Here is a 25,297-nt window from a genome sequence, read left to right as displayed (position 1 = left end):
TCTATAAAATAATTGTAATCTAATAAATATCAATAAATATCTATCTCACAGTTTAAAATGTGTGGGTGTCTCAAAAGATCGGTATTTATTTTTACAGCATCTGGTTCTGTTAGTCGAAATTGATTTAGTTGCCATCTATCGACATGTCAGTAACACCACTACGAGACAATGAACTTTTGATCATACGAAACGTAGGAAACAAAGAATTCTATAGTAGGTATGTACCTATACACTGATACGATACGAAACGAAACTCGAAAGGGCTGTCGGACTGGGACGTTGCACGGCCATATTTGTTATTGTACTTCATAGGAATTTATTTGAATTATTTGATTTCTGAATAGGAAGTGTTTCAGTTCTCCAAGTTTGTGATGCATTTTACTTTATTACATCACAAATACGAAGAGTTTAAACAGCTACATACAAACTTAAGTGTGTATTAAGCATGTCTGTTTAGTGATAGTGGATACCCCGATAGTGGTTCGCTGAAGTGATCCAGCGAATTAAATCTTATAAATTTGGAATATATTCTGATAAAGTGGCGGGGCCATCAAATAATAATGGGAAGGCGGGACGAGCAGCTGTCCCGGTGGACGTGGGATCACCCTTACTTGATTGGGAAGAAGGAGACCACTTCAGTTTTGAAGACTCGGAAAGATTTGAAGAAGATTCTTTGTGTAGCTGGAGTTCAGAACCCGAAAGCCTATGTAATAACTGGCGAGGTTGGAGAAGACCCAATTTACCAAATTCCTTTGCGCCTCGTCCGACGAAAAAAAGCACTCAAGGTAGGACAGCTGATCCTTTGTGTCCGTTTTGTTTAAAAAAAATATATACTTAAATTTAATTATACACATTGTGCATTTTTCATTTTGAGTGTATTTGATACTAGTTATATTTTTTATGTTATGATTTCATTGGAGCATTCATTGTGTTCTATTATGTATGTAATGTATGTACATTGACATAAAGAACAGGTGCTGTAAAGTCATTTACCTTTGACTGGATTGAGCAGTTAATAATACCTTTGGTTTGAAACTTGCTGTTGTTGTTTCTTGTTTGTTTTGCTGCATTTTCTTTGTTAAGTGGAGACTTGTTTAATTCTTATAAATTATATCAGTGAATGGTTACTATGATGTCATCTTAGAAACTTTCACAACTTTCACTGAAATCTTCTTTACTATTTTGATAACATTCTACAAGAAGTAAATATTTATGTAAATGAAAATAGTACTTACAGTTATATTTATTTAAATACACCACATCACTATTTAGTACAAAAATCTAGTTTCTGAAACATGCTTTTACTGTGACACCATTATAGGTGATTATTTTAAGTACCTATATGTATAGCCCAATAGTAATGTGTTATGTAAGAATAGGTACAGTAGGCGCTTGCTAATCCGGCACCGGCAATTTTTCCTCTATGCCGGATTGTCGGAAATGCCGGATTATCGAATTAGTATAGGAAATAAGACTTCATATTTAAAATAAGTAAGTACAGTTCAGTTTAAAATACGTAAGTTGAATTTATTATAAAAAAATACATAAATTAATTAAAATATTAATTAAATAAGTATTAAAATTACATATTAGGTTCATCATTTGTGACGTTTTCGTTCAGTAATCCGGCGGTCAGCTATGTAAAATGCCGGATTATAGAGCGGGCTCTCTGAGTCCCGAAGTGCCGGACTACTGAGCGTGCCGGATTGGCGAGCGCCGGATTATCGCGCGCCTACTGTATATGAGAAAAAAATATTTATTCCTTTTTTAAAGATTATAGTAGTTATATATTATTATTAAATAATGCATTTAAAAGTAAAAGTTACACATTCATTCACTTTAAATTATTGGTTTCAGACCATAGGTAATATAAGATAGTTCTATCAAAAGGTAACAAAACAAAGTATAAATTATATTAACAGTTATGTTTGTGTATACTGCTCTATTTAGAGTTAACTTAATTTACTCATATTCTCAATGTTATGAATTCTGATCTAACCTGTATATTTATTTTAACAGAAAAATCTGTGTCTACACTAAGTGAGTTAGCGGCGAAATGTGTAGCTAGTCACATACCATTTGAACTGGTAGAACATGTGTATCCACCTGTGCCGGAGCAACTTCAATTACAAATTGCCTTCTGGAGTTTCCCTGACAGTGAAGATGACATACGATTATACTCCTGCCTTGCTAATGGATCTGCAGATGAATTTCAAAGAGGAGAACATTTATTTAGAGATAAAGCTGTTAAAGATGTGTTACAGATTGGTATGCAAATAAACAGATTTTTATAATTATACTTAGCCTTAAGTCTGAAGAAACATAAAAAAAAACTGTAGTGTTGGATTTTCTTTGACCTCAAAAAAATTTTATTTGTTGTTTATTCTAATGCTTATTTATGTTTTCAATATGATATTTGCGTAAAGCCCTAAAAATGTAATATAATGGACTAGAATGGAACTTACTTGTTCTCTTATTGGTAGTTAATAAGGAAAATAGATTAAGCAAAACATTATAGTCCTTTTCACCTATGATGATTCCTGTGACACTTCATCGTGTTCCGAATTACGTATTTTATGTTTAAAAAGTCAAAATAATTTTAGTGCATAATATTTTTATTTTATGGCGGCATTATTACCAAAAATATAAAAATGAAACATCTTAAGCTTATAAATCAAAAACAGTATTGTTTAGTTTAATATAATGAAAAATAAAATAAAATAACACAAAAATATAATACCTACGCAATTCATGTACATGAAATGGATCGTTGAAAAATCATAGAGTTGGAAAATCATATAATCGGCACTCATCTTGTGATCGTTTGTCAATCGAGTCAATCGTCTGTACGAGTGCGTCAGCCTTGTATACAAGTTTCATTTTTATATTGATACTTTACGTGGTATTCTGTTATTGTTACTAATTGTTATTGTTGACTTTTTGTTGCTGTTGTTTGCTAAGTTTCCTTAGTTAATTGTTGGCGAAATGCCGAAAAAACTAATTTTGGTACTTTATTCAAATCGATTTCATTTCCATATAAAATTTTATCGATTATCGGAAACAATTGATATGATTTCAGTAAAGACATCTCTACACGTGTCAAAAATCGATGTGTCACAGAAATCATCTTAGGTGGAAAGGACTATAGTATATAATAAATTAAGAATTGTGGAATTTTCGGTTTGATTTATTTATATATAATAAGTATTAAATATAAGGAAATTTTCTAGGATTCCACTTATCGGCGACTGTCACACTTACAATGGCAAGAACACAATTTAACGTAGCAGTAACATTTGACAGACAAAAGATATCGTCCTGTAACTGTACTTGTTCATCGTCAGCTCATTGGTGTTCACATATTGTTGCTGTTTGCCTGTTTAGAATACATTTGGTGAGTTCAATGTGTATAGAAATGTCAGTGGAATGTATACAAGCCAGTATTAAATAATAAATAGAAACATCAATACCAATATTCTAAAAATAAATTAACTTATATATGAATCTAATTAAAATAAAATCTTATATGAGAACTAGACCTTGTACTGCAACAATACACAGTATTTAATGAGAAGAACATGTCCTTATGTAACAAATCAATGTATAATAAACTATTTTGATTTTCTAGCCAACTCAAGTATGTCTCAGGGCACCAGTATCAGAGTCTCTACAGAGATTACGGAGAGATCAATTGCAGAAGTTTGCACAGTATCTCATATCAGAATTGCCTCGTCAAATATTACCAACAGCTCAAAAGATATTGGATGAATTATTATCGGCGCAACCAAACCAAATAAACACAACGTGCGGCGCACCAGATCCCACGGCCGGAGCCTCAGCCTATGAATATACCTCGTGGTTCCTGGACGAAAAGACTTTACATAATAATATTAATAAAATATTAGTCAAATTCTGTGTTCCGACGCCTATCGTATTTAGGTAATTGTATTCCTTTACTACAAACATCTAAATATTTAAACATCATTGCATCATCGAAAATTCATGTAAAATTATTTAAATGTACAACAGGAAATATTAAATCTGAAGGTATTAGACCATTAAATTTAACAAAACATAATTTTTTAAAAACAATTAATTCTCTTAGAAATTCGTTCCAAGCAGACACTATAACTTCTACCAGCATGAACTTAAAGTATCATCACATCATTCATTAAAACTGACATTCATCCCTACAGCCAAACTCACAATCCTAAAGCCTACAAGAACAACCCACTAAACATTTTGACGACGCGGTTGGCGCAGTGGTAAAGTAACTGCGTACTGAGCCGACGGTCCCGGGTTCGATCCCCGGTCAGGGCAAATATTTGTGTGACGAACTCAATTATTTGTTCTTGGGTCTGGGTGTTATTATCTATATATGTATTTATTAAATATTATATTTATCGTCGCCTAGTACCCACAACACAAGCCTTAATTGAGCTTACTGTGGGACTAGGTCGATTTTTGTAATAATGTCCTATAATATTTATTTATTTATTTCCCCGTTTTACACGTTATAGTGACGTAAACTACCTAAGCACGAGCGCACCACCAGCAGCAGCTGAGTGGTCGTCACTTCTTCGCCCGTTACGGGGCCGCGAGCCCGAAGGAATGTGGAATCTCCTCTCTATAGTACGGGAGATGTTCAAGCGTAGCGACCGCAACGCTATACCGCTGCTCGAGATCATCACGGAGGAAGTTATGGCTTGTGAACAGGTAATTTTTATACACGTTATAATGACGTAAAGCTGCGGGGCCGCGAGCAGGAGGGCATGTGGAATCTCCTCTCTATAGTACGGGAGATGTTCAAGCGCAGCGACCGCAATGCTATACCGCTGCTTGAGATCATCACTGAGGAGGTCATGGCTTGCGAACAGGTAATTTATAAACAAATATGCCTATGATCATTTACCTATCAAAAAGTGCTCATGGCTATTTTTAATTTAACTTTTATATACAATATAATTGTGGATCACGATAACGCCTCACAATATTTCATTGAACACTATAATTTAAAGACCAACTTATCACTAAATGAATATTAAATCCGCAGATAATAGTGTGGTGGTACAGCACTAAAGCGGCGCTGGTTGCGTGGGGCGGTGGTACGGGCGGCAAGCACGGTGGTAGTGGTAACTCCGCTGCACAGCATGCGTGCTCTTCGCTTTGTGATGAGGTAAATAATTAAATTTTATAAAGGCGTTTTATTTTTGTGTTCATCCTATATAGAGGAAGAGGTAATATATCACGCTACGACCGACAGAAGCGGAGCAACAATGAAGTTTGATACAAAAGTAATAATAATAATTACTTAAAAAATAATTATATTTTCTTCTATGTCACTTACCTTGCCCATCTAATTTTGGAATGCCAACAATGTTGTAGGTTTAGCAACTAATAGATTATCTAGATATTATATTTACATCTAAAGTTACACACAACTAAAAATGATATGAAATACTTTATGGAAACTTTCTCACAATAGGTAACTTACTCAAGTTCTTATAACGTAAATTGGAGCACTTCACGTCCTCTCGTAAGACGGTAATTATGCTGCAAAATACTGTAAAACTGCCCACTTAATGCATGGAGAAATAATTTATTTTAAAGTATCTAGCTTTTCAAAGTTTTAAAACCATACTTAAAACTTTGAATCTTACTTATCATAGTGAGAATATGTCTTTTTTTATTGCAATTTTGTTATGGGAAGTATTAAATAAATCAAGCTAAAAGTATAATATAATGCAATTAGCGAATTTTGAGTTCTTATATCTTAATCTTATACAGGGTGTCCCAAAGAGTAGTGATATACTGAAGCTGGGAGGTAGAGGACTTAGAGGGCTATCCGAATCACCCCCATTTATGTTATGCGATTTTTCGTACTTTCGGAGTTATGACGTTTTTTTCAATTTTTCATCTATCGCCGAGTACGATGAGATTTTTATTTATGGTGACGTGAATTATTGCGCTAGATGCTTGATTTTTTTTGTGTGCTAAGCTGAAAGATAGGCCAATTCAGTATGGTAACATTTACTATCGTTAGATCTTCGAATAGAATAAAAAAAAGAATTAAATGCCAAGAAAGATAAAATTACCCAGTATGTTCATAACTTCAAGGGCTCATAAAAAAATAAAATCACATAAAAAAGGTTTTCCATTTGGCTTTTAAAAACTTGCTCTATCGATCAGATAGCTACCCTAAAAATTTCATTTTATTATTCAGAAGGCTTCAATCGAAAAATTGAAATCTAAATGTGGTAAGTGCAAAATTTTTATTAACATGATGATCATTAAAACCAATAAATAGGTGTTTAATTACCAGAATTTTTTTAAAATAGCCCCGCCGTTGCTCAATGCAAGTGCGACATCACCGTAAAAAGTTGTCTTTTAAATGTCTGAATGCTCTTTTATCATTTTTAATGGTTTCTTCTGCTACTATGAATTTCCGGGTTATTTCGTCCAAATTGTGGCAGTCTCTCGTCTTTGTAGTATCCCCACAGAAAAAAATCAATAGGGTTTATGTCCGGAGACCGTGGAGGCCAGGCTAAAGGGCAAAAATACCCTGAAAGATGGATTGGTCGTTGCAGCCTGCGCATGCGCCGGTGACGCCTGCTTTAAAGCCTGGCCTCCACGGTCCCTCGACCTAAACCCCATTGATTTGTTTCAATGGGGATACTAAAAAGACCTCGGCTACTTGAGAGAATGCCACAATTTGGACGAAATAACCCGGAAATTCATAGTATCAGAAGAAACCATTAGAAATGATAAAAGAGCATTTAGACATTAAAAAGACAACTTTTTACGGTGATTTCGCACTTGCATTGAGCAACAGCGGGGCTATTTTAAAAAAATTCTGGTAATTTAACACCTATTTATTGGTTTTAATGATCATCATGTTAATAAAAATTTTGCACTTACCACATTTAGATTTCAATTTTTCGATTGAAGCCTTCTGAATAATAAAATGAAATTTTTAGAGTAGCTACCTGATCGATAGAGCAAGTTTTTAAAAGCCAAATGGAAAACCTTTTTTATGTGAATTTATTTTTTTATGGGCTCTTGAAGTTATGAACATACTAGGTAATTTTATCTTTCTCGGCATTTAATTCTTTTTTTTATTCCATTCGAAGATCTAACGATAGTAAATGTTACCATACTGAATTGGCCTATTTTTCAGCTTAGCACACAAAAAAAATCAAGCATCTAGCGCAATAATTCACGTCACCATAAATAAAAATCGCATCGTACTCGGCGATAGATGAAAAATTGAAAAAAATGTAATAACTCCGAAAATACGAAAAATCGCATAACACACATGGGGGTGATTCGGATAGCCCTCTTGGTCCTCTACCTCCCAGCTTCCGTTCATCACTACTTTTTGGGACACCCTGTATATAAAAATGAATCGCAAAATGTGTTGGTAAGCGCATAACTCGAGAACGGCTGAACCGATTTCGATAATTCTTTTTTTATTATATTCCTTGAAGTACGAGGATGGTTCTTATGTAGAGAAAACGTAAATATGTACCACGGGCGAAGCCGGGGCGGACCGCTAGTTTTTCTTATAAAAATGAACGCATTTTACTAGGTGGTTGTTCTGTGGCGTCTCGCTGCTTTGAATCCCGGTCTGGCGCCGCACGAGAGGGACACATTACATGAACAGTTCACTCAATGGCATATGAAGGTTTTGGATAAGGTATGAATAATTATCAAATTAAAAAAGTAAAAAATAAAACAAAAAATTATTTTTCAAGAAACAGGTACAGCATTATGATCAGACCCTGACCTTCGAACTAGTGGTAAACTGTGTTTCGAAGGCCAGTTGAAAAATTAACACTTGTGTATTGTGTATACTGTCTGACTGAAATATAAAAGAACTTTACATGCATACTGTGTGTTATTGAATCTAGATTATAACCTTTTTAACTGCTATTATAAATGCAATTGATAACATCTACGTAATATAATAATTTTACATTAAGAATATATGCGATAATGCACATATTCTTAATTGAAAATAAAACCTATATACATCCTACTTTATTTGTTTATCTTGTACTATCTACCTATCACTTCTAAAGTTTCATAATAATTTCCAGGTTGCTAAGAATCGAAACAACCACATAAACTCGTCACACCCGCGCCACGGGCGCACGCACTCACACCCGCCATTTATCAACGGCATTAGTGAGAACGAAGTATTCCCAGGCTTTAACCCAGCTATGGAAGCTTGCTTCCTCGAGTGGGATGACTATCAGATCGTCGGAGTTACTTACACTAAGGACTTAAATCCGTTGTACCACAGTCCGTTCACTATATTCAGACATTCTGATAAACAGATTGATAGTGTACATCAGGTGAGTTTTAAAATAAAACTGATATAATAGAATCTTAGAGCGGTCATCCACGGGCGGCTCGAGCAGTTAACGTCTGAGCGACGAACACGGTCTGCTCGAGCAGTCGGTCGTTGACTGCTCGAGCTGTCGATACAAACCGCGCAGTTGACGGCTTGAAGCGGTCGCGACGGCTCGAGCAGTCCGTGTACGGCAGTGAATGAATGTCTATAGTTCACCGCGCGGTCGTGGCTTCAAGCCGTCGGTCTCAACTGCTTGAAGCGGTCCGTGTACGGCCGGCCTTAAAGTCAACTTGATAATGATTACGAGCAGAACTAACTGCACATATTTTTAATTCTGTACCTACTAACTTATATTTTTTCAGGTTAACTCGTCAAAAGCAGTACTTAATAACGAGATGTCGCTTAGCTATCGACTGACTAACCCAGACCCGTCGATGCAAGGTCATCGGACACTAGTCAATAGAACTAGTCGCATCAATGTTGATCTGGCAATAGCTGGACCCTCTAATGAGGTAAGTTCTTATATATGTCAAAAAAATAAAAATAATATTTTAGGAATGTTTGTTAATAAGCATTGAAATAAGCATTTCAAATATCAACTTATCTTTCCCACCGAATATATAGCTAATTTTCTTATTTGGGAGTCTATTCCTTATTTATAAATACTTATTTAATAAAAAATAAAAATAAAGTACAGAGGAGATTCAAGGTACTACAAACATCGAGATTTACTTAAATAAAAAATACATAATTAGTGCTAATAAACTGAAGAATTACTAACATGTTTTTGAACTTATTGTAGGCGTGTGGATCGGGAGACGGTGTAGGCGAACCAGTTAGAGATCCAGGCCCTAGTGATGGAAATCATTCTAGTGTATCTTCTGAAGGTAAACAATATGTTTATGATACTATAATTTTGGACTTGCACACACGTTGAATCGATTATGCAATTTTATGGAATATCACAATTTCAACATTATATCATAAAGCCAAAGATCCAACCACACATGTAAATTATCATATTGCACACACAATTTTGAGTGTACAACATTGTTTGAGTGTGTCTTACATTAACATTCGATTTCGATTCGATTCAAAGGTAAAACTTGAAGTTGCAAAGTTAGATATTAGTACATAATATCATAGTGTGATATATTATACATTATCACACTATGATATTATATACTAATATCGTATATAGTATACTAGAGGTCCGCCCCGGCTTCGCCCGTGGTACATATTTTGCAATAAAAGGTAGCCTATGTCCTTTCTCGGGTATCAAAATATCTCCATACCAAATTTCATGCAAATTGTTTCAGTAGTTTAGGCGTGATTGAGTAACAGACAGACAGACAGAGTTACTTTCGCATTTATAATATTAGTATGGATTGATATAACATGACAAAATACGCAGGTTTCTGCGAGAACGAAGAAGAGATGCAAGTGAGCGGTGCAGACGGTGGTGACACGGACTCGCAGGACTCGACCTCGCCGCAGGGCTCGTCCGACGACGCGCGACAGCCGCGGGACGACTCAGTATCGGACGATGAGTGTCACCTGTATTACTATGACGCGAACGCCGCTAGGCGCATCGCGGATGGTGGCGTGGCTCTGATGAACGGGGTGAGTGCACAATAACCAGTTGGGAAACTTCATACAACACGTTCGAAAGCGTAAGGGTATTATCACAATTGACAGATATAAGAATGCCCTTACGATTCTCGTAAACACGCTTGCTCGTGTGCGTGAGTCATTTCGAACGTGATGTATGAAGTTTCCCTACTGGTTGTATATGACTTAACAGTTCAGAATTTTCAAGAATGTTGTTGAAAATTATGTTTAACATTCAAACACGCATCCCAGCATCTATACGTGTTGGTTATTTTTTGCTAATATCATTCAGCTGTGTAGGTGTTGTAATAAAATTGAGGTCAGTTTTTATTTTTGAGTTATTTATTAGTTTATATTTTGTTATGTTTATTATTTTCATCATTTTAACAATCTTTTTGTCCACTTGTAGCAAGGAGGATCAGGTCTCGGCGCAGGCGGCAGCGGCGCGAGCTGGGAGTGCGGGTGGGAGGTGCAGTTCGCGCGCGCGGAGGGGCTGCACGCGCACGGACACGCGCGGGATGCGTGCGCGCTCGGCGCCAGTCTGGCGAGGGATCTGCTGGCGAGACCGCCTGCCTTGTTAGGTACATATATCAGTGGATGAGACAAGGGATTAAATACGAATAAAGATTTGATTGTGGAAAAGTGCAGAAATGGGGCGTAAAAAATGATAGTACATGATGAGCATGATAAATAGAAATAAAGCTGAAATTGTGAAGCTGATTGTTCATAAATATGGTGTAAAATATAACAGTGCATAGCAGACATAAATTACAGTAGGCTAGTAGACCGAACTTTTTCATTGAAAACGACTACATATTATAGACTCATATTATGAGCATTTAAAGCGACCAAAACAAGGTATAAGAGTGATTTGTCCTCATTGCATAATGCAGTAAATATTAAACACGACGTTTTTCAGGTTCGTAATGATTCTCGAACTCAAATTTGAACATAATCAACTACAATTGAGAATCACTTGAATCGATTTTTATAATTTATAATTTGTTTTTTATCTCTTGATGGAATTGTATTTTATAGTTTAGAATTCTTTTAAACAGACAATTCACCTGTTCCACTTTTATTTCGATATTACACACACACACATGCATACATAGATATAATGTTCAAAACTACACTCTTGAATATATTACATAGAAAAAAATATCTGCGTCTACTAGTGTACACACGTAGGAAGTGAAACTTCTTTATGAGCTTATTTTTCAAAAAATAATTTACTATATGCAACTTTACAGAAATACGTCGAATCACGCGTGGTAGGGATACGACAAAGATGGCGCGTAATGAAAAAATGTTACACTAAATTTTTTTCCAACCCCGATAAAGAAGACTTCAGTAACCTCAGTTTATGGAGCAGGTATGACCGCGGCGGAGTTGCGTCGCGCGCGTCGCCGGCACACGCCGTCACCGCGGTTATGTGCGGCGAGTCACCGCATGTCGTGCCTCGCGTCAGCCACGCTGGCCAAGTGCGCGTTCCTTTGCACTGTGAGTATGATTTTTAAATGATTTTTAGATTAAATAAAGTGCATTTTAAGGAAACAATTTTGCCTGCTTGAAAAAAATTGCTTGTTGAAGAGTAAAGAAAGTTAAATTTAATGAAGCAAGATTTTGACAACTTATAAAAAAACTTTTTTCATACAAGACAATCCAATTGATTCCGTTTCAATATAGTAATGCAACGCACAATATAATTTTTTTATGTTTTATTTTTTAATTCTCAAGACGTTACCGAGCTACGTGCGTCGTTATTAACGATTACGTTTTATATCCAAGGTTCTGGCTGAATTCAGTGAACAGCACGAGTTAGCCTTCCGAGTGGGTTTATTCGCTTTGGAAATGGCACGTCCACCCGCCAGTACTAAGGCTTTGGAGGTGAAACTTAATAATCAGGAGTCAGAACTGGTATCTTTACTGAAGAAATTGCCTACTGGTGCCGAACAGTTAGCATTAGCAAGAGAAAAGGCGGAACAACTCAGAGATGGACTATTACGGTAAGAAAATCTATTTGTTCAATCAGTTTAATACATCGGTTCAATCAGTTTTAACTAACAATAAGTTTGTATTTAATGAATATAAAAACATTGCTACAGAAGCCGTGGTCCAGCGTTACTACCCATATCGCTAGCGAGTTTCCTGTTTGATGTTCTCGTCTTGTCAGCTTCGGAGAATAAACATCCTGTAAGTACATTAAAAGTTTAAGAGGAAATATAATTTATAACATACTAGCTTTACGCCCGCGGCTTCGCCCGCTTTGTCTAAAACATAATAAATTATATATTAAAACCTTCCTCTTAAATCACTCTATCTATTAAAAAAAATCGCATCAAAATCCGTTGCGTAGTTTTAAAGGTTTAAGCATACATAGGGACAGAGACAGCGACTTTGTTTTATACTATGTAGTGATTGTTTAAGTTGAAAGTTTTATAAAATGTCTGTTTTCTACAAAATTAATAATCCTACTGTTTTTAAACAGGTATAGTCACTAAAAAATCAACCAAAAAATGTATCATTATCGTTTTTTAAATAATTCATAAACTATTTAACAGGCAAGACTAATGACGGACGAAGTGCTAGGCTTCGAAGCGGCGGTCGCGGCTCTAGGGCTAAAAGCGAACGTTTCTGAGGCGGAACATCCCTTATTATGTGAGGGTACAAGGCGACAACGGGGTGACCTCGCCCTGACACTGCTCTCTTTCTATAAGGACGACCCCGTCAAATTGGCGAGGATTATGAATAAGGTATTGTGATTAATAATACTAGATATTATAATTGGTTTTATCGCGATGGAATGTAGCTGTTGTTGCCTAAGTTTCCTTTTATCTTAATTAACATGAGTATAAGTTGCATGAAAACAACAAAAATAGTAAATACGTACTTACTTAAATGTAACCTAAAAAAATATTAATAAAAAAATATAAAGATGATTATACAGTTTGTTAATCTTATAAAAACATTATCGTAATTTCAGTAAGCTTGTTACCTTTTGCCCAGGTTGCCTGGAAGAGATCACTTCTAAGTGATAAGGCCGCCTAATAAACTATACTGTTTTTTGTTTTGTATATTAATTAGCAATAAGTTTTCTATGTATAGTTTTATTGAAGGGTAAATAAATAAATAAATTATCTTTTACAGCTATTGGATCGTGATATTCATCAACTGACGAAAGGTCCGATGGTCAGCATGTACTACTCAAGCAATCCGCGGTTCAGTTCGCGCACAGAACATCATTATCATCATCAGCCACTGAATGTGCCTGTTGCTGTGAGTATATATTAATATTATTCTTAGTAATTTCTGGAAACTTTTAGTTAGTATTTAAGTGAATGAACGAAAGTTATTAGTGCATATTTTTAGCCCAACAGTCATAGTTATTACAAACCTTATTCTGAATTCTAGCTGGTCATATTGTAACGCAGATATCCTATAAATTGTTACTCTACAATCAGTTACTTTTACAATCAGTAGACTTTGGGTTTTAACCACCGTCAAAAAAAAACTTTGATGTACATATTCAATTTAACATCTGTATACATTTTACAGCTCAAAATTTAATACGTGTTACTATAAACCATCCAGGGTCCAGTATGCAGTCTCTCCGGGGACATAGAGCGTCTCTCTATAGGCGAAAGCAGCGGGTCACCTCCCACAGGGCCTCACTCAGTGCATTCAGCACATTCAGCTCATTCTACACACTCTGCGCATTCGTCGCACCAACACGCAAGCTCACATTCATCGCTACCGAGGTTGAAGGATACTAGGTAAGTTGATTTGCACGAGTTATAAACCCTGTACATACACAAAATGAGCTAATAGGATGATGATGTTGTATCCGCTGATTAGGGATGGACGAACAATCTGATAATATATTGTTACTATGTAAGAGCAGTTTTCATGAACTGTAAAAATAAAACTATTGTGACCGTTCAATAAAACTAGCCGAAGTGGTACAATCAAGAACTTCCTTTAAACTCATCAATAAATTCACTATTCATTCACTTTTCGTTACAAACAGAACTGAAATTTGTAAAATGTGAAATATTTTGTTCTTTCGCATAACATTGAAAATTTTAGGATAAATTCTGTATTTTTTGTCAATACTCAGAGGATTTTATTGCATTTCAGATACAAAGGGAAACGTCAGTACCCATCAGTGCCGAACCAGCCGTCAGAAGCGTCAGCGCACTTCATGTTCGAGTTGGCGAAGTCAGTGCTGTTCAAGGCGGGAGGTTCGTCTAGCACCAGTCTGTTCACGCAAACGACTTGCGCTAGGGAACATCATGGTCCTCACAGGTAACATAATATAATACAGTAAGTATATAATGGACTTAGGGCATAGACATACTATAAACAAGACTCACTTATAACCTACTAGTGGTCCGCCCCGGCTTCGCCCGTGGTACATAATATTTCGCAATAAAAGGTAAAGGTATAGGTATGTAGGCCTATGTCCTTTCTCGGGTATCAAAATATCTCCATACCAAATTTCATGCAAATTAGTTCAGTAGTTTAGGCGTGATTAAGTAATAGACAGACAGAGTTACTTTCGCATTAATAATATTAGTATGGATTTATCAATTCATCATCATCATCATCATCATCATCATCAGCCCATATACGTTCCCACAGCTGGGACACGGGCCTCCTATGAGGGTACAGGCCATAATCCACCACGCTGGCCAAGTGCGTGTTGGCGGATGGATTTATCAATTATTAAATATTAATATGTAGAGATTGTCTAATCTAAAAATGAACGCCCCTCCACTGTGTTTACGCTCACATTCAAAGTACGTGTATAGACGCAATACACACAAATTGGTCTGCCTCATTGGTCGTTCAGTCCTCCAGTCCCGTCCATGCCCGAACGACAGGACCAGTTGGCCAACTAGTGCATAAATGACGCGATGCACGACAGAACGGACGTGTCATTCCGTACATAGCGCGCTCTCCCCGCCATACAATGCTAGGCACCTGAACTGATCGCCCGATTAGTTGACAAATCAGTGCGCGAGTGTCAAAGTTTGCAGTAGAATCGACGCGCGCACACATATAAAGTGGTTCAATAATTATTTGTCCTCACACATTGAAACAATTAAGTTTAGTGGAGGGGCGTTCATTTTTAAGCCGGGTCCGCAGCGACAATTTCCTAACAAAACATGTTATCGAAACATGTTACCAAAACATGTTTGCAAAACCGCTCGTCCGCTGCGCCTATTTTTGTTATTGTTTTTATTTCATTTCAAAAATGAGTTCCGACGAAGAAGACGTGGAAGTTGTTTTAGCAATAGTTGATTTAGTTCTCCAAAGAAATAATAAAAATAGGTTTAATAATAAAATTAGTTGTATAAAATACAAAGTATTTTCTTTATTCCACTCCATCACACACAACAGAAACAAAACAAAGAGAATTGTCACACAAATTACAAAATCAACACAATTATGGCGGACGTCAAAGAGAATATAGGCGGACGGACCATAGATAAATTAGGACGGACGTCTTCTTCTCGTGAGTGCGAACATAAAATGCGTTCCTTCCCCTCCCCGCAGGCGAACGCGGGGGATGTTATCCATTCGTCTCGGCAAACATGTTATTGTGATTTTGCTAACAAAACTGTTAGGCCACGCCCCTATTCGGTTAGCAAAACATGTTATCGTGTTAGCTAACACGATAACACGTTGCAGGGGACCCGGCTTTAGATTAGACAATCTCTACCTTATTTCGTGACAGTTACGTTCAAAGTATATTGTACAGTGTACACGCTTAAAACTTTGCCGAATAGACGAGGAATAAGAATTACAAAAAATTGTTACATTTTATTATATCGATATTCATGCAGAATTATTTTTGCAGGGGTTTGCACATGGCGGCTTTCCAACTTGGATTGTACGCATTGGGTCTTCACAACTGCGTCAGTGCTAATTGGCTGAGTCGTACTTACTCTTCACACGTAAGCTGGATTACAGGTAAACAAATTATCAATTAAATTTAATTTCGTTTTTTTTTTCTGATAAGATTCTCTGTTTCTAATTTAATGTTCAATAATTTTTAAATAAATGTAATTATAGGTCAAGCAATGGATATCGGTGCGCCAGCAATTCTATTCTTAATTGATGCATGGGAAGGACATTTGACACCGCCCGAAGCAGCTGGAATAGCAGATAAGGTAAAAAGAATCACTATAAAATATGCATAATACCGGATTCAAGTGTGTGTGAAATTAAATTTTTATCGCCGTGTTTAGGTTGAAATTACCGGAAACTGTTTTACTACATCGGAATATTTTAAAATCATAAAAATTAACGTATCTGATGCATATGCGACCCTATTATGAAGTGCCATGGCTTTCATGTCATTTATGGGGATCCTAACGTGAAACACAATAATAATTAATTAATAAAAGGTCACGCATATCGGTCAATTAGGGAAAGCTGGCATGTTCACAGTACTCACACTTATGCAATTTCACTTACAGTATGTTCAAAAATAAATGCGACTCTAGTTTCATTTTAGACTTGAATTGTAAAATGGTGCGTTGTAGATATATATATATATATATATATGCAAATATAATTACTTATGAAAGCTCTCATAATTTACCTGTAAAATTATAGTAAATCAATTGATGAAGTTAATTATTTATTCTAATAATAATCAATTGGATAAAAGTATTAATAATCATTCAATTATCAAATAATAATTAAATTCCTGACTTTGGTCGAGTAAAGATATCTAAGAAATATTATATGTATTTGTAGTAAGTACGTAATACCTACCAATACGCGCTAACAAATATGTGTTACATGTTTATTGTATAATTTTCACACTATTGGTTTTAAACTCAAACTCAAACATTTATACAATTAGACTTCTTCTAGAAGCACTTTTGAATCGTCATAACAGTTTAACAGTTTTAACATTTACCACCAATTCAGAAAGCAGTATCTATAGAGAAGAAGAAGAATCTATTTAATCATAATCGTAATCTTCTACTTCACTGTAACTTTCATCGCTCGAAGAACTCGATGTTTCGTTGTCGGAATCTCTTAATGTTATTATAAATGAGTCAGTGTAATTATCTACTTTTGGTTCTAATTGAATATATTTTTCCTCATGTTCTCGCGTCTTTCTCCAAACGTCACTAAACATATCCAGACTAATAGCATTTGCTTCCTTTCTAAATAATTCTTCCACAGTTTTCAAGTTAAAGTTCACATTTTGTGATGCTACTTTCCCTTTAATTATGCCCCATAGTAACTCTATTGGGTTGAGTTCTGGATGGTATGGTAGAAGGCGCAATACACTATGTCCATGATCTTTGAGGATTGCATCAAGTAGGTAAAAATGGTGGATAGTTTGGCTTATTTTTTTAATAATGTGATAACTCTGATTATTAATTAGTAATTTGATTTTTGAAAAAAAAAATGCCGATTTTAGTCAAAATTTATATTTTTCTAACAAGATCCTTATCATCCAAATTTCCACCTTGGTGAGAAAAATTGACATTTCTAATGAAAATGAACAAAAAATTAAATGATTTTATTAAATACTGTAAAATAGTCTATAATTCTTCCATTTACTGTATCACAAAATTCTTCATAGATTTTTAGATATTCGTACTACACCAATTACATCACCCTGTATTTATAAACAATTGCAAAATATGACACATACATAGGCCGGGAGATACTGACACAAAATTTCGGGTCATTTGTAACAGAATGGCGGTTCTACAGAGGTCTTATTACGCAATGACTAAAAGAAAAATGATGGTCAGAACGCTGGTACCGGCGGACTAGTCGCGTGGGCGTTAGTCGAACTCGTCGGATAAATAGCGAAAGTCAAACGATTTGTAACACAAAAATTTTAGAATTTACCGATAGCCCATAAAAAAGATGTAGGCGGTAGTGTCATGCCATACTTTTCCGGTGTAACTTATAGCCCCCCATACCGAAGCGATGCGTTGATTTAAAAAAAAAACAATTCAACCATTTGTACCAGGCTAACTTTTGCACAGGTAATCATCATCGTGCAGACATTTACGAAAATCGCCATGCCATACTTTTCAGACGATTACAAATGGCCACCATACCGCCGAAAATCTGCAAAAAAAAATTTTTTTTCGCCAAACAATTTGTACCAGTATTGCATTTGGATTTTTGGAGAGTATTTGATAAAATGTGACCATTATTATATTTGCCATACTTCTAGTAGGGGGAAAAAGTGCTGCCATACTTGAAAAATTAATTTATTCGTCACGTTTCAAAAATACGACTGTACAATACGTAAAATAATTTTTTACAGTATGGGATCATTATATTCTGTTTGTTTGTATACAATTCTACCTAGAAAAAAATATCGCAGAATGCAAACATGGGGCGGATGATTGTAAGACTTAAGCCAAGACGTAAAAAAAAATGAAAAGAATTGGCGATTTGTACCAGTACGGCATTTTTGGAAAGTATATGATGCAACGTGACCATTATTATATTTGCCATACTTTTAATAGAGGGAAAAATTAGTGCCATACTGCTACAAATCGTTCAAACTACGAATAAAATCTTACAATAAGAAAAAAATCTTATACACATTCGTCACCTCCCACAGGTATTATCACACTTCTATTTATAATCATTCAGGAGTTGTTGAAAAAAAAAATGTAGGGTGGTACAAATCGTTTGGCGAGAAAAAAAAATTCAAAAATTTGCAGATTATCCGCGGTATGGCGACCATTTGGAATCGTCCGAAAAGTATGGCATGGCGATTTTAGTAAATGGCTGCACGACGATGGTTACCTGTGCAAATTTAGCCCGGTACAAATGGTTGAATTGTTTTTTTTAAATCAACGCATTCACGTCGGTATGGCGGACTGTAAGTCACATCGTCAAAGTATGGCATGACACTACCGCCTACATCTTTTTTAAGGGCTATCGGTAAATTCTAAAATTGTCTTTGCGTCTTTCTTTTTGTTCTTTTTGTCATTGCGTACTAAGACCCCTCTAGACCGCCATCCTGTTACAAAAGACCCGAAATTTTGTGTCAGTATCTCCCGGCCTAACATGTGCAATGTGTAAATGTGTTGACGTTCCAGCTCTTCTTAATATACCTATAGTCGCGCACAGCTCAATAAACACAACGGCCGTGAAATCATCAATACTGGTGATGTGTGCATATATCGATGCACTTATATTTACTATTACTAATAATTTAAGCATTTACTTAATACTTACAAATTACTAAATAATTTAAGCAACTTCCAATTCGTTGTGTCCAGGCGTCATCAGGTCGCGACGTGCAAACAGTCCGCGCGGCCGCCGAGCTCGCTCTATCGGTGCTGCCCCACGCGCACGCGCTCAACTACAACGAGATCCAGCGCGCCGTGCTGCAGTGCAAGGAGCAGAGCGACGCGATGCTCGAGCGCGCCTGTCTCACAGTGGAGGCCGCGGCTAAAGGTTGCCTTGCTCTTATTATATATTGCTCGTTACTATGTTTGTTATAGGTTATTGCTTTTGTATCGCAGTGATGAGTTAGAATTGAGTTTTTAAAGTTATTTGTTTTCAAACCTTTTTTTTCCGTTATCGTGTTTGTTTTCGTAGTGTGTAAGCTTATCGATATAAAGTTAAAATTGCTATATATATTTTATATAATTTTTCATTTTGAGTTTTTGAAGTGAAAACTTCTTTAGCGGCGTTGGGTATTTAATCTTAAACTCGCGTCAGGACACGTGACCTAATCGAAAAAGCGTAAGACGGATGGATATCAAACATGCTCAACGTTAATAATCAAGTTATCACTTCTGCCGGCACTCCCGGAGTGTAACTCGTTTTTTTATTTATTTGAACACTGTGCTGTGGTTTTTAAAACATTTTACTCACATTTAAAGTGAGAAACAGTGTTAGTTAATAATTTTATCTTTTACAAGTTTTTAAGTGTTATTTTTTTAAATAATTTTGATAGATAAACCGTCAATTATTTATGAATAAATAAAGAAACATAGTAAACAAGCTCTACAATAGCCTGTAGTATGCCTGTGCCTGCAAATCTATATACGTTTCTCGTATTGTCTATACCGCATCTGAAATTCATGTGTAATGAGCGATGAAGGCGCGTGCGCAGGCGGCGGCGTGTACCCCGAGGTGCTGTACACGGTGGCGCGCTACTGGCACGAGCTGTACCTGCGGCAGGCCAGCGAGGACGAGCCGGACGAGCCGTACCGCGCGCCGCCGCCGCTCGCCGTGCCGCTGCCCTACCCGCTCGCCTACCCCTTCACCTACCACTACCCGCCGCACATCTACCAGCTGCAGGTGACCGATGCACACTCATTATCTTATTACTTCATATGAATATTAGTCAAAAGTGAAAATGTTTATAATAACATTAACGTGACGTTCAATAATCTACTAGATTCAGAATTGCACGCAAAAATTGTCGAAGCAAAACTCTGCCTACGTGTTTAATAAGCAAAGTTTGAAATGGGTTACATATTACTGCTTTTTCCATATTACTGCCACAAAATAAGGTGTTAATTTCAATCAACGCCACTCAGATATTTTTTGACCTTTTAATAGGCGATTAGGAATCTAGTTTTTTATATTACGTTGATGGGTAATAGCGTCTTTAAATTAAATATTATAGTCTCCCTATGTTATATTCATTCTTATAAAGAATCATACGTAGATCATATTCTATTACGTGCTACCAGCTAGCGCGTAAAACGAGGTGCGCGCATAGATCGCAATACTGTCGGTGTGATTGCAGTTCGAGTGTCCGCAGTACGGCGGCGCGCCGGCCACGCACGCGGGCCCGCAGTACGCGATCCCGCAGTACTTCGTGCGCGGCATAGTGCCGCCGCACGCCGCGCACGCGCCGCAGCACGCGCAGCTCGCGCCGCACGTGCCGCTGGCGCCGCACCCGCCGCACCCGCCGCCGCCCATACCCGTCAATGTCTCTGTGAGTATTGGCTTGCTTTTTGTCACGATAGAAATTAAAGATACAAGTTTTCCTACCCTACTAGTTAGGTACTTTGTATTCTCAGTTACTTAATACATATAAAATATTGGACTGTTAATTTTAATATTGTTCATTCCGCTTCCCACCTTCCGCTCCCATGAAAAATATGGGAGAAATGTAGCCCATGCTAATCAAGAAATCATTACTGGTATTTTGCTGCGGAAGTAATGTTTAAATTTACGTAGTCTTTTTGTTTTACTTATCGAAAGTAATAATATACTTAACTTGCTTTTTATAATGTTAAGTTAGATAAATATGCTCTATTAAACAATACTTGGTACAAGGTTACTGTAATTATAAAGTATGTCCAGCATCCAGCGCCGATACCGCCTCCACTACCCGCTGCCCACCCTGGGCACGCTGGCGTGGGCGTGGGCGTGGGCGTGGGCGTCGTGCCTGTGAGTGGCGTGGCTGGTAACAACGTTGGCGCGCCAATGGGCAGCGTGGCACCATTACCAGGCGCTGGCCCACCAGCCTTACCGCAAGCTCAGCTTAGACGGCTATTAGCCGCTTATCGTGTGGGCATGCTCGCGTTGGAGACGCAAGCGAGAAGAGTACATGACGACCGGCCGCAGAATAAGTTTGGCAGGTAATCTGTTTCACTTTATTTGAACGTGTGCTATGTACACGCAGTGTTCTGGCTTTGTTTCTGCTTTTTCTGGAATGTAAAATTGCATATTTAATGGTATATGATGTTAGCTTGAAATTCAAATTATTTTATCCATATGCCATTGCACAAGTTTAAATCTGTGCAAACCTACAGATACTCGGAAGAATGTTGGTCATTCTAGCTATGATCATGTTTCTTTATTTCTTTTAACTTTCACGATTTAAAGTGTAAAATTATAACGATGTATTACGGTGTAACCGCGTGGCTCAGGAACCCGCCGTACGGCGAGCACGTGAAGTGGCTGCTGCGCATCTCGAAGCGGCTGGGCGCGCAGTACCTGCACCAGTTCTGCGTGTGCGCGGTGAACTCGGTGGTGTCGCCGTTCGTGCTGTACGAGCTGTGCGTGGAGTCGGCGCACTGGCTGGCGCGCGGCGGCCCGCACCACCTGGTGATGCAGCACCTGCGCGGCACGCTGGCGCCGCTCGTGCACAAGTGTCAGCAGATGTGAGTACCACTACCATAGAAATCGAAATAACAAAACACTAGAAGTCGTAAGCACGCGTGACCTTGTCGCCACTCAGGTGACTTCCAAGCCACTAGTGCGTTCGTCGCTATTCAGTTGCTCTCGAGACGTACGTGTGTCAACATAGAGTGTTTCATCATTTCCCATTGCGGAAATTCATCCTGCTATACTAATAAAACATAACATTTCATCGGTAATTATTTTTTTTAGAAATAATGCCGTTTTTCCTTAAAATTAAAGAATATTTACAAGTAATTACGAAATACGAATGTGACCATAGTAATCTAAATAACAATGACACAGTCGACCGTTCTTATTATCACGCTTAACACAAATTTCAACCTTATTTCTATGTGTTTAGGTTCCAAGTTATATCTATTGAAAATTAACGCCCTCTGTTGTAGAAAAGCCGAATTTTTTTCGAATTTGTCTTTTTCTGGACAAAAAGAAACAAAACATCTCATGTACCTGGGAATGTTATTCGAAAATAAACCGTAAAACCGTGCGTTAGGCTACTTAATAAAATGATGTATTTATTTTTTAAATTTAGTTTTCACTAAAATTAAGCTGTCTAAGGCATAGTTTACTTGTGTGTACATACTGTTTAGCTGTCGGTTTAAATGTGTTGATTTTGGCGACAGTGGTTTTTATACTAATAATGACATTATAGCACTTCTATAGTGTCTTGTTATTTAGATTTCTATGACCACTACGCACTAGTAGTCTTAATATAAGTATAAATGTAAAAAAAATATTATTAAAATAGTTTATTTGCCTCATACACCTACGGAATAGAAATAAAATAATTAGTAAAATACATATTTAAAAAAGTAACTTGCTGTGTTCTTTTAAACATTTGTATTATACTTAGGCTTATTTTATTTTGAAAATTTAAATACATAACATTATTTTTAACTTAGATTATAAATTCATCTCAACATAATATGTATATGACGTCACATAAAAATGGTGCAGTATCGTGCTTAGTAGGATCGCATAATAGATACTTTGATGTACGCCTTTAATTGGAATTATGAAATGATTTAAACGTTTCGTTATTGTTTGCAGGTACATCCAATGTATACACCAGAAACTGTACCACTTAACGGCAGTGGAGTATGAAGAATTCGTAGGCATCGTCCTCTCTGCTCGCACGGCGTTCCAATTGACGCCAGAAGGAAATACACAGTTTAAAGAATGGCTTGCCTCGTTGCGCAGGTAAATATGTTCTTTTCTCGTAACATTCGTTTGAATCCAATTTCGAAGCATTTATATCTATCTCATTATATTTCTTTCGTATTTGCCCGGAAGAGAATACAATCGGGTAAGCTCGTTTTTGATCATGTTTTGGTGTCTCTCTGTTACATAGTTGATGTATAGTAACTAATTGTACAAGTTTAAGTATATCTAACGGCAGGTATAATTAAAGAAAGAAAATAGTACACATGAAAAACGAGGAGCGATATACTGAAATAATCTGGCTATTGCCACAAACAGGACAGAACGATCCACATCCACACCCACACCACACTAAACGACACGAAGTTAATAATTTGTGCCTTTTAATGTGCCCCAAAGTAGGTCTCGCATATATTATATATTTTTTTTTATTTCGTAAAACATTATTTTATTATGTATGTATTGTATCAATAATTCCGTAAACATGTGTGTCGCATAGCTACGCGTAGACACGAGAGACGAGTACTGACACGCATGTAATGTCCCACGCAGGTCGAAATCGTGCAAGAAGGACCTCTGGACGCAACTGAACGCGGCGCTGCAGACGAATGGCAAATGACGTCGGCAGCCGATAGTTTGTGTGGCGCGGGGCTCGGCGCGCAAACTGTCGCACACGTGTCCGCGCCGCCGCCCGCACCCGCACGCGCACTCGCTGTGAGCCCGCTCTGCTGCTGGTGACGCCGGCTCTACTGCGTACCAATACTGGATGTTGAAGTCTTTCTTAGTAGGACAAGGGAAAGCGTCACTCGCGCTAGTGACGCTCAATTTTAAAAAAAGACGGGTTGCACTCCGGGAGTGCCGGCAGAAGTGAAAACTTAATTATTAACGTTGAGCATGTTTGATATTTTGGAATGGTATCCGTCTTACGCTTTTTCGATCAGGTCACGTGTCCTGACGCGAGTTTAAGATTTTATACCCATTACAGAAAAAGTGCTCAACGCCGCTAAAGAAGTTTTCACTTCAATAAATGGCACTTATTGCGGCCCCGGCGTTGGGGATCGAATAGAAATCCTATTGACATAACATTTCTTCACGGTGAAGAAGAATGTTGTAATATTCGACGTTAAACATCCGGTATTGGTATATAAAGTAATGAACGTCAGAATAATGACAAACGCGGCCTTTGTATGCGTCTCGCGCCGTATATTAGCGTGCGTGCTGCGTCCATACGTGACACGCGCGTACAGTGCATGTATGCACGCACGCACACACGCACAGCCTACGTGTGATACGCAAGTACGTACGCAAGTTCTTGCGCTTACACACATTAGCCGAAATTCGCGATACTTATCTAACTAAAATCTAAGCTTACGTTGAATACGGCGAATTTAACTTTAACGAGTCGTACTTACTTTCGGTTCGAGTGAAAGACGAATGTTAGGAGTTCGTCAGTTGTTTGTGGGCACTCGTTCGCTAAAATATGTGTGAATTTGTCTGGCAAAGGGTGATTGTAATCTGTAATGAGATGTGTTGGTACGAAATCGATTTTCACCCTGTCGTTGAGAGAATAATTGATTCGGTTGGACGTTGTAACAAATTCACGTCGTTGTGTGAATTTGTGATTATAACAGTTACCGCAGGAGCGTATGTAATTGAAGCGTTGTGAATTTTCTCTTCCGTACTGTCGTATATTGTCAAAGCGTTGAAATTTCTAAAATATCGATCCCCAAGCGATTCCCTATGTGACAATTTTTGTCCGTAAAATAATAATTATTCATTTAGTCCATTGAATGAGTCCCTCCAAGGGGGGTCTAGAGTGCGTGAGTTAGGAACGTAAGATGTTTCTTCGGAAACATGTCAAGAGTCCCTAGGTAATAAACATACTAAAACCCCGGGCCACTAGGAGGAGCCCCGGAGTGGGAGGAGGGGGGAAATGGGTCCATTTTTTCATTTTGCGCTTAAATCTCAAAAACGGTACATGTTAGAGAAAAACTT

The 25,297-nt window shown here is 37.3% G+C and overlaps 1 protein-coding gene across 5 annotated transcripts; it reads left to right on the top strand.

The window, feature by feature from the left end:
- The first annotated feature begins 489 nt into the window (after positions 1 to 489).
- Dora (zinc finger SWIM domain-containing dorado) lies at positions 490 to 25,075 on the top strand. Of its 5 annotated transcripts, none has more exons than XM_089699934.1 (28): positions 490 to 785; positions 2,020 to 2,268; positions 3,231 to 3,394; positions 3,629 to 3,939; positions 4,521 to 4,716; positions 5,054 to 5,176; positions 7,589 to 7,696; positions 8,100 to 8,357; positions 8,719 to 8,868; positions 9,159 to 9,243; positions 9,771 to 9,979; positions 10,377 to 10,548; positions 11,343 to 11,470; positions 11,759 to 11,976; positions 12,076 to 12,163; positions 12,532 to 12,723; positions 13,118 to 13,246; positions 13,562 to 13,743; positions 14,108 to 14,275; positions 15,834 to 15,946; positions 16,049 to 16,146; positions 19,255 to 19,432; positions 20,097 to 20,284; positions 20,739 to 20,930; positions 21,293 to 21,579; positions 21,871 to 22,104; positions 23,192 to 23,341; positions 23,855 to 25,075. In XM_089699934.1, the coding sequence occupies exons 3-28, from the start codon at positions 3,263 to 3,265 to the stop codon at positions 23,919 to 23,921; spliced, it is 4,356 nt and encodes a 1,451-aa protein (XP_089556060.1). In that variant the 5' UTR covers positions 490 to 785; positions 2,020 to 2,268; positions 3,231 to 3,262; the 3' UTR covers positions 23,922 to 25,075. The 5 variants fall into 5 exon arrangements, with proteins under 5 accessions (XP_089556060.1, XP_089556059.1, XP_089556057.1 ...); XM_089699933.1 differs by having other exon boundaries at positions 20,085 to 20,284; positions 21,302 to 21,579; XM_089699931.1 differs by having other exon boundaries at positions 20,085 to 20,284.
- Positions 25,076 to 25,297: the final 222 nt, after the last annotated feature.

The sequence above is a fragment of the Colias philodice genome, chromosome 10 (assembly GCF_061535455.1).
Source record: "Colias philodice isolate Cphi_HAF_F1 chromosome 10, ilColPhil1 Martin Lab GWU primary, whole genome shotgun sequence".
Taxonomy (NCBI): Eukaryota; Metazoa; Arthropoda; class Insecta; order Lepidoptera; family Pieridae; genus Colias; species Colias philodice.
Note: the sequence above shows the minus strand (reverse complement) of the source record. Positions and strands in the feature narration are given on the sequence as shown.

Excerpts from the sequence above, each read along its gene's own strand:
- Dora (XM_089699931.1), top strand. The coding sequence starts at position 3,263 with ATGGCAAGAACACAATTTAACGTAGCAGTAACATTTGACAGACAAAAG. Across the intron at positions 7,697-8,099 it reads ATATGAAGGTTTTGGATAAG|GTTGCTAAGAATCGAAACAA; the intron begins GTATGAATAATT and ends AATAATTTCCAG. Across the intron at positions 13,744-14,107 it reads CCGAGGTTGAAGGATACTAG|ATACAAAGGGAAACGTCAGT; the intron begins GTAAGTTGATTT and ends ATTGCATTTCAG.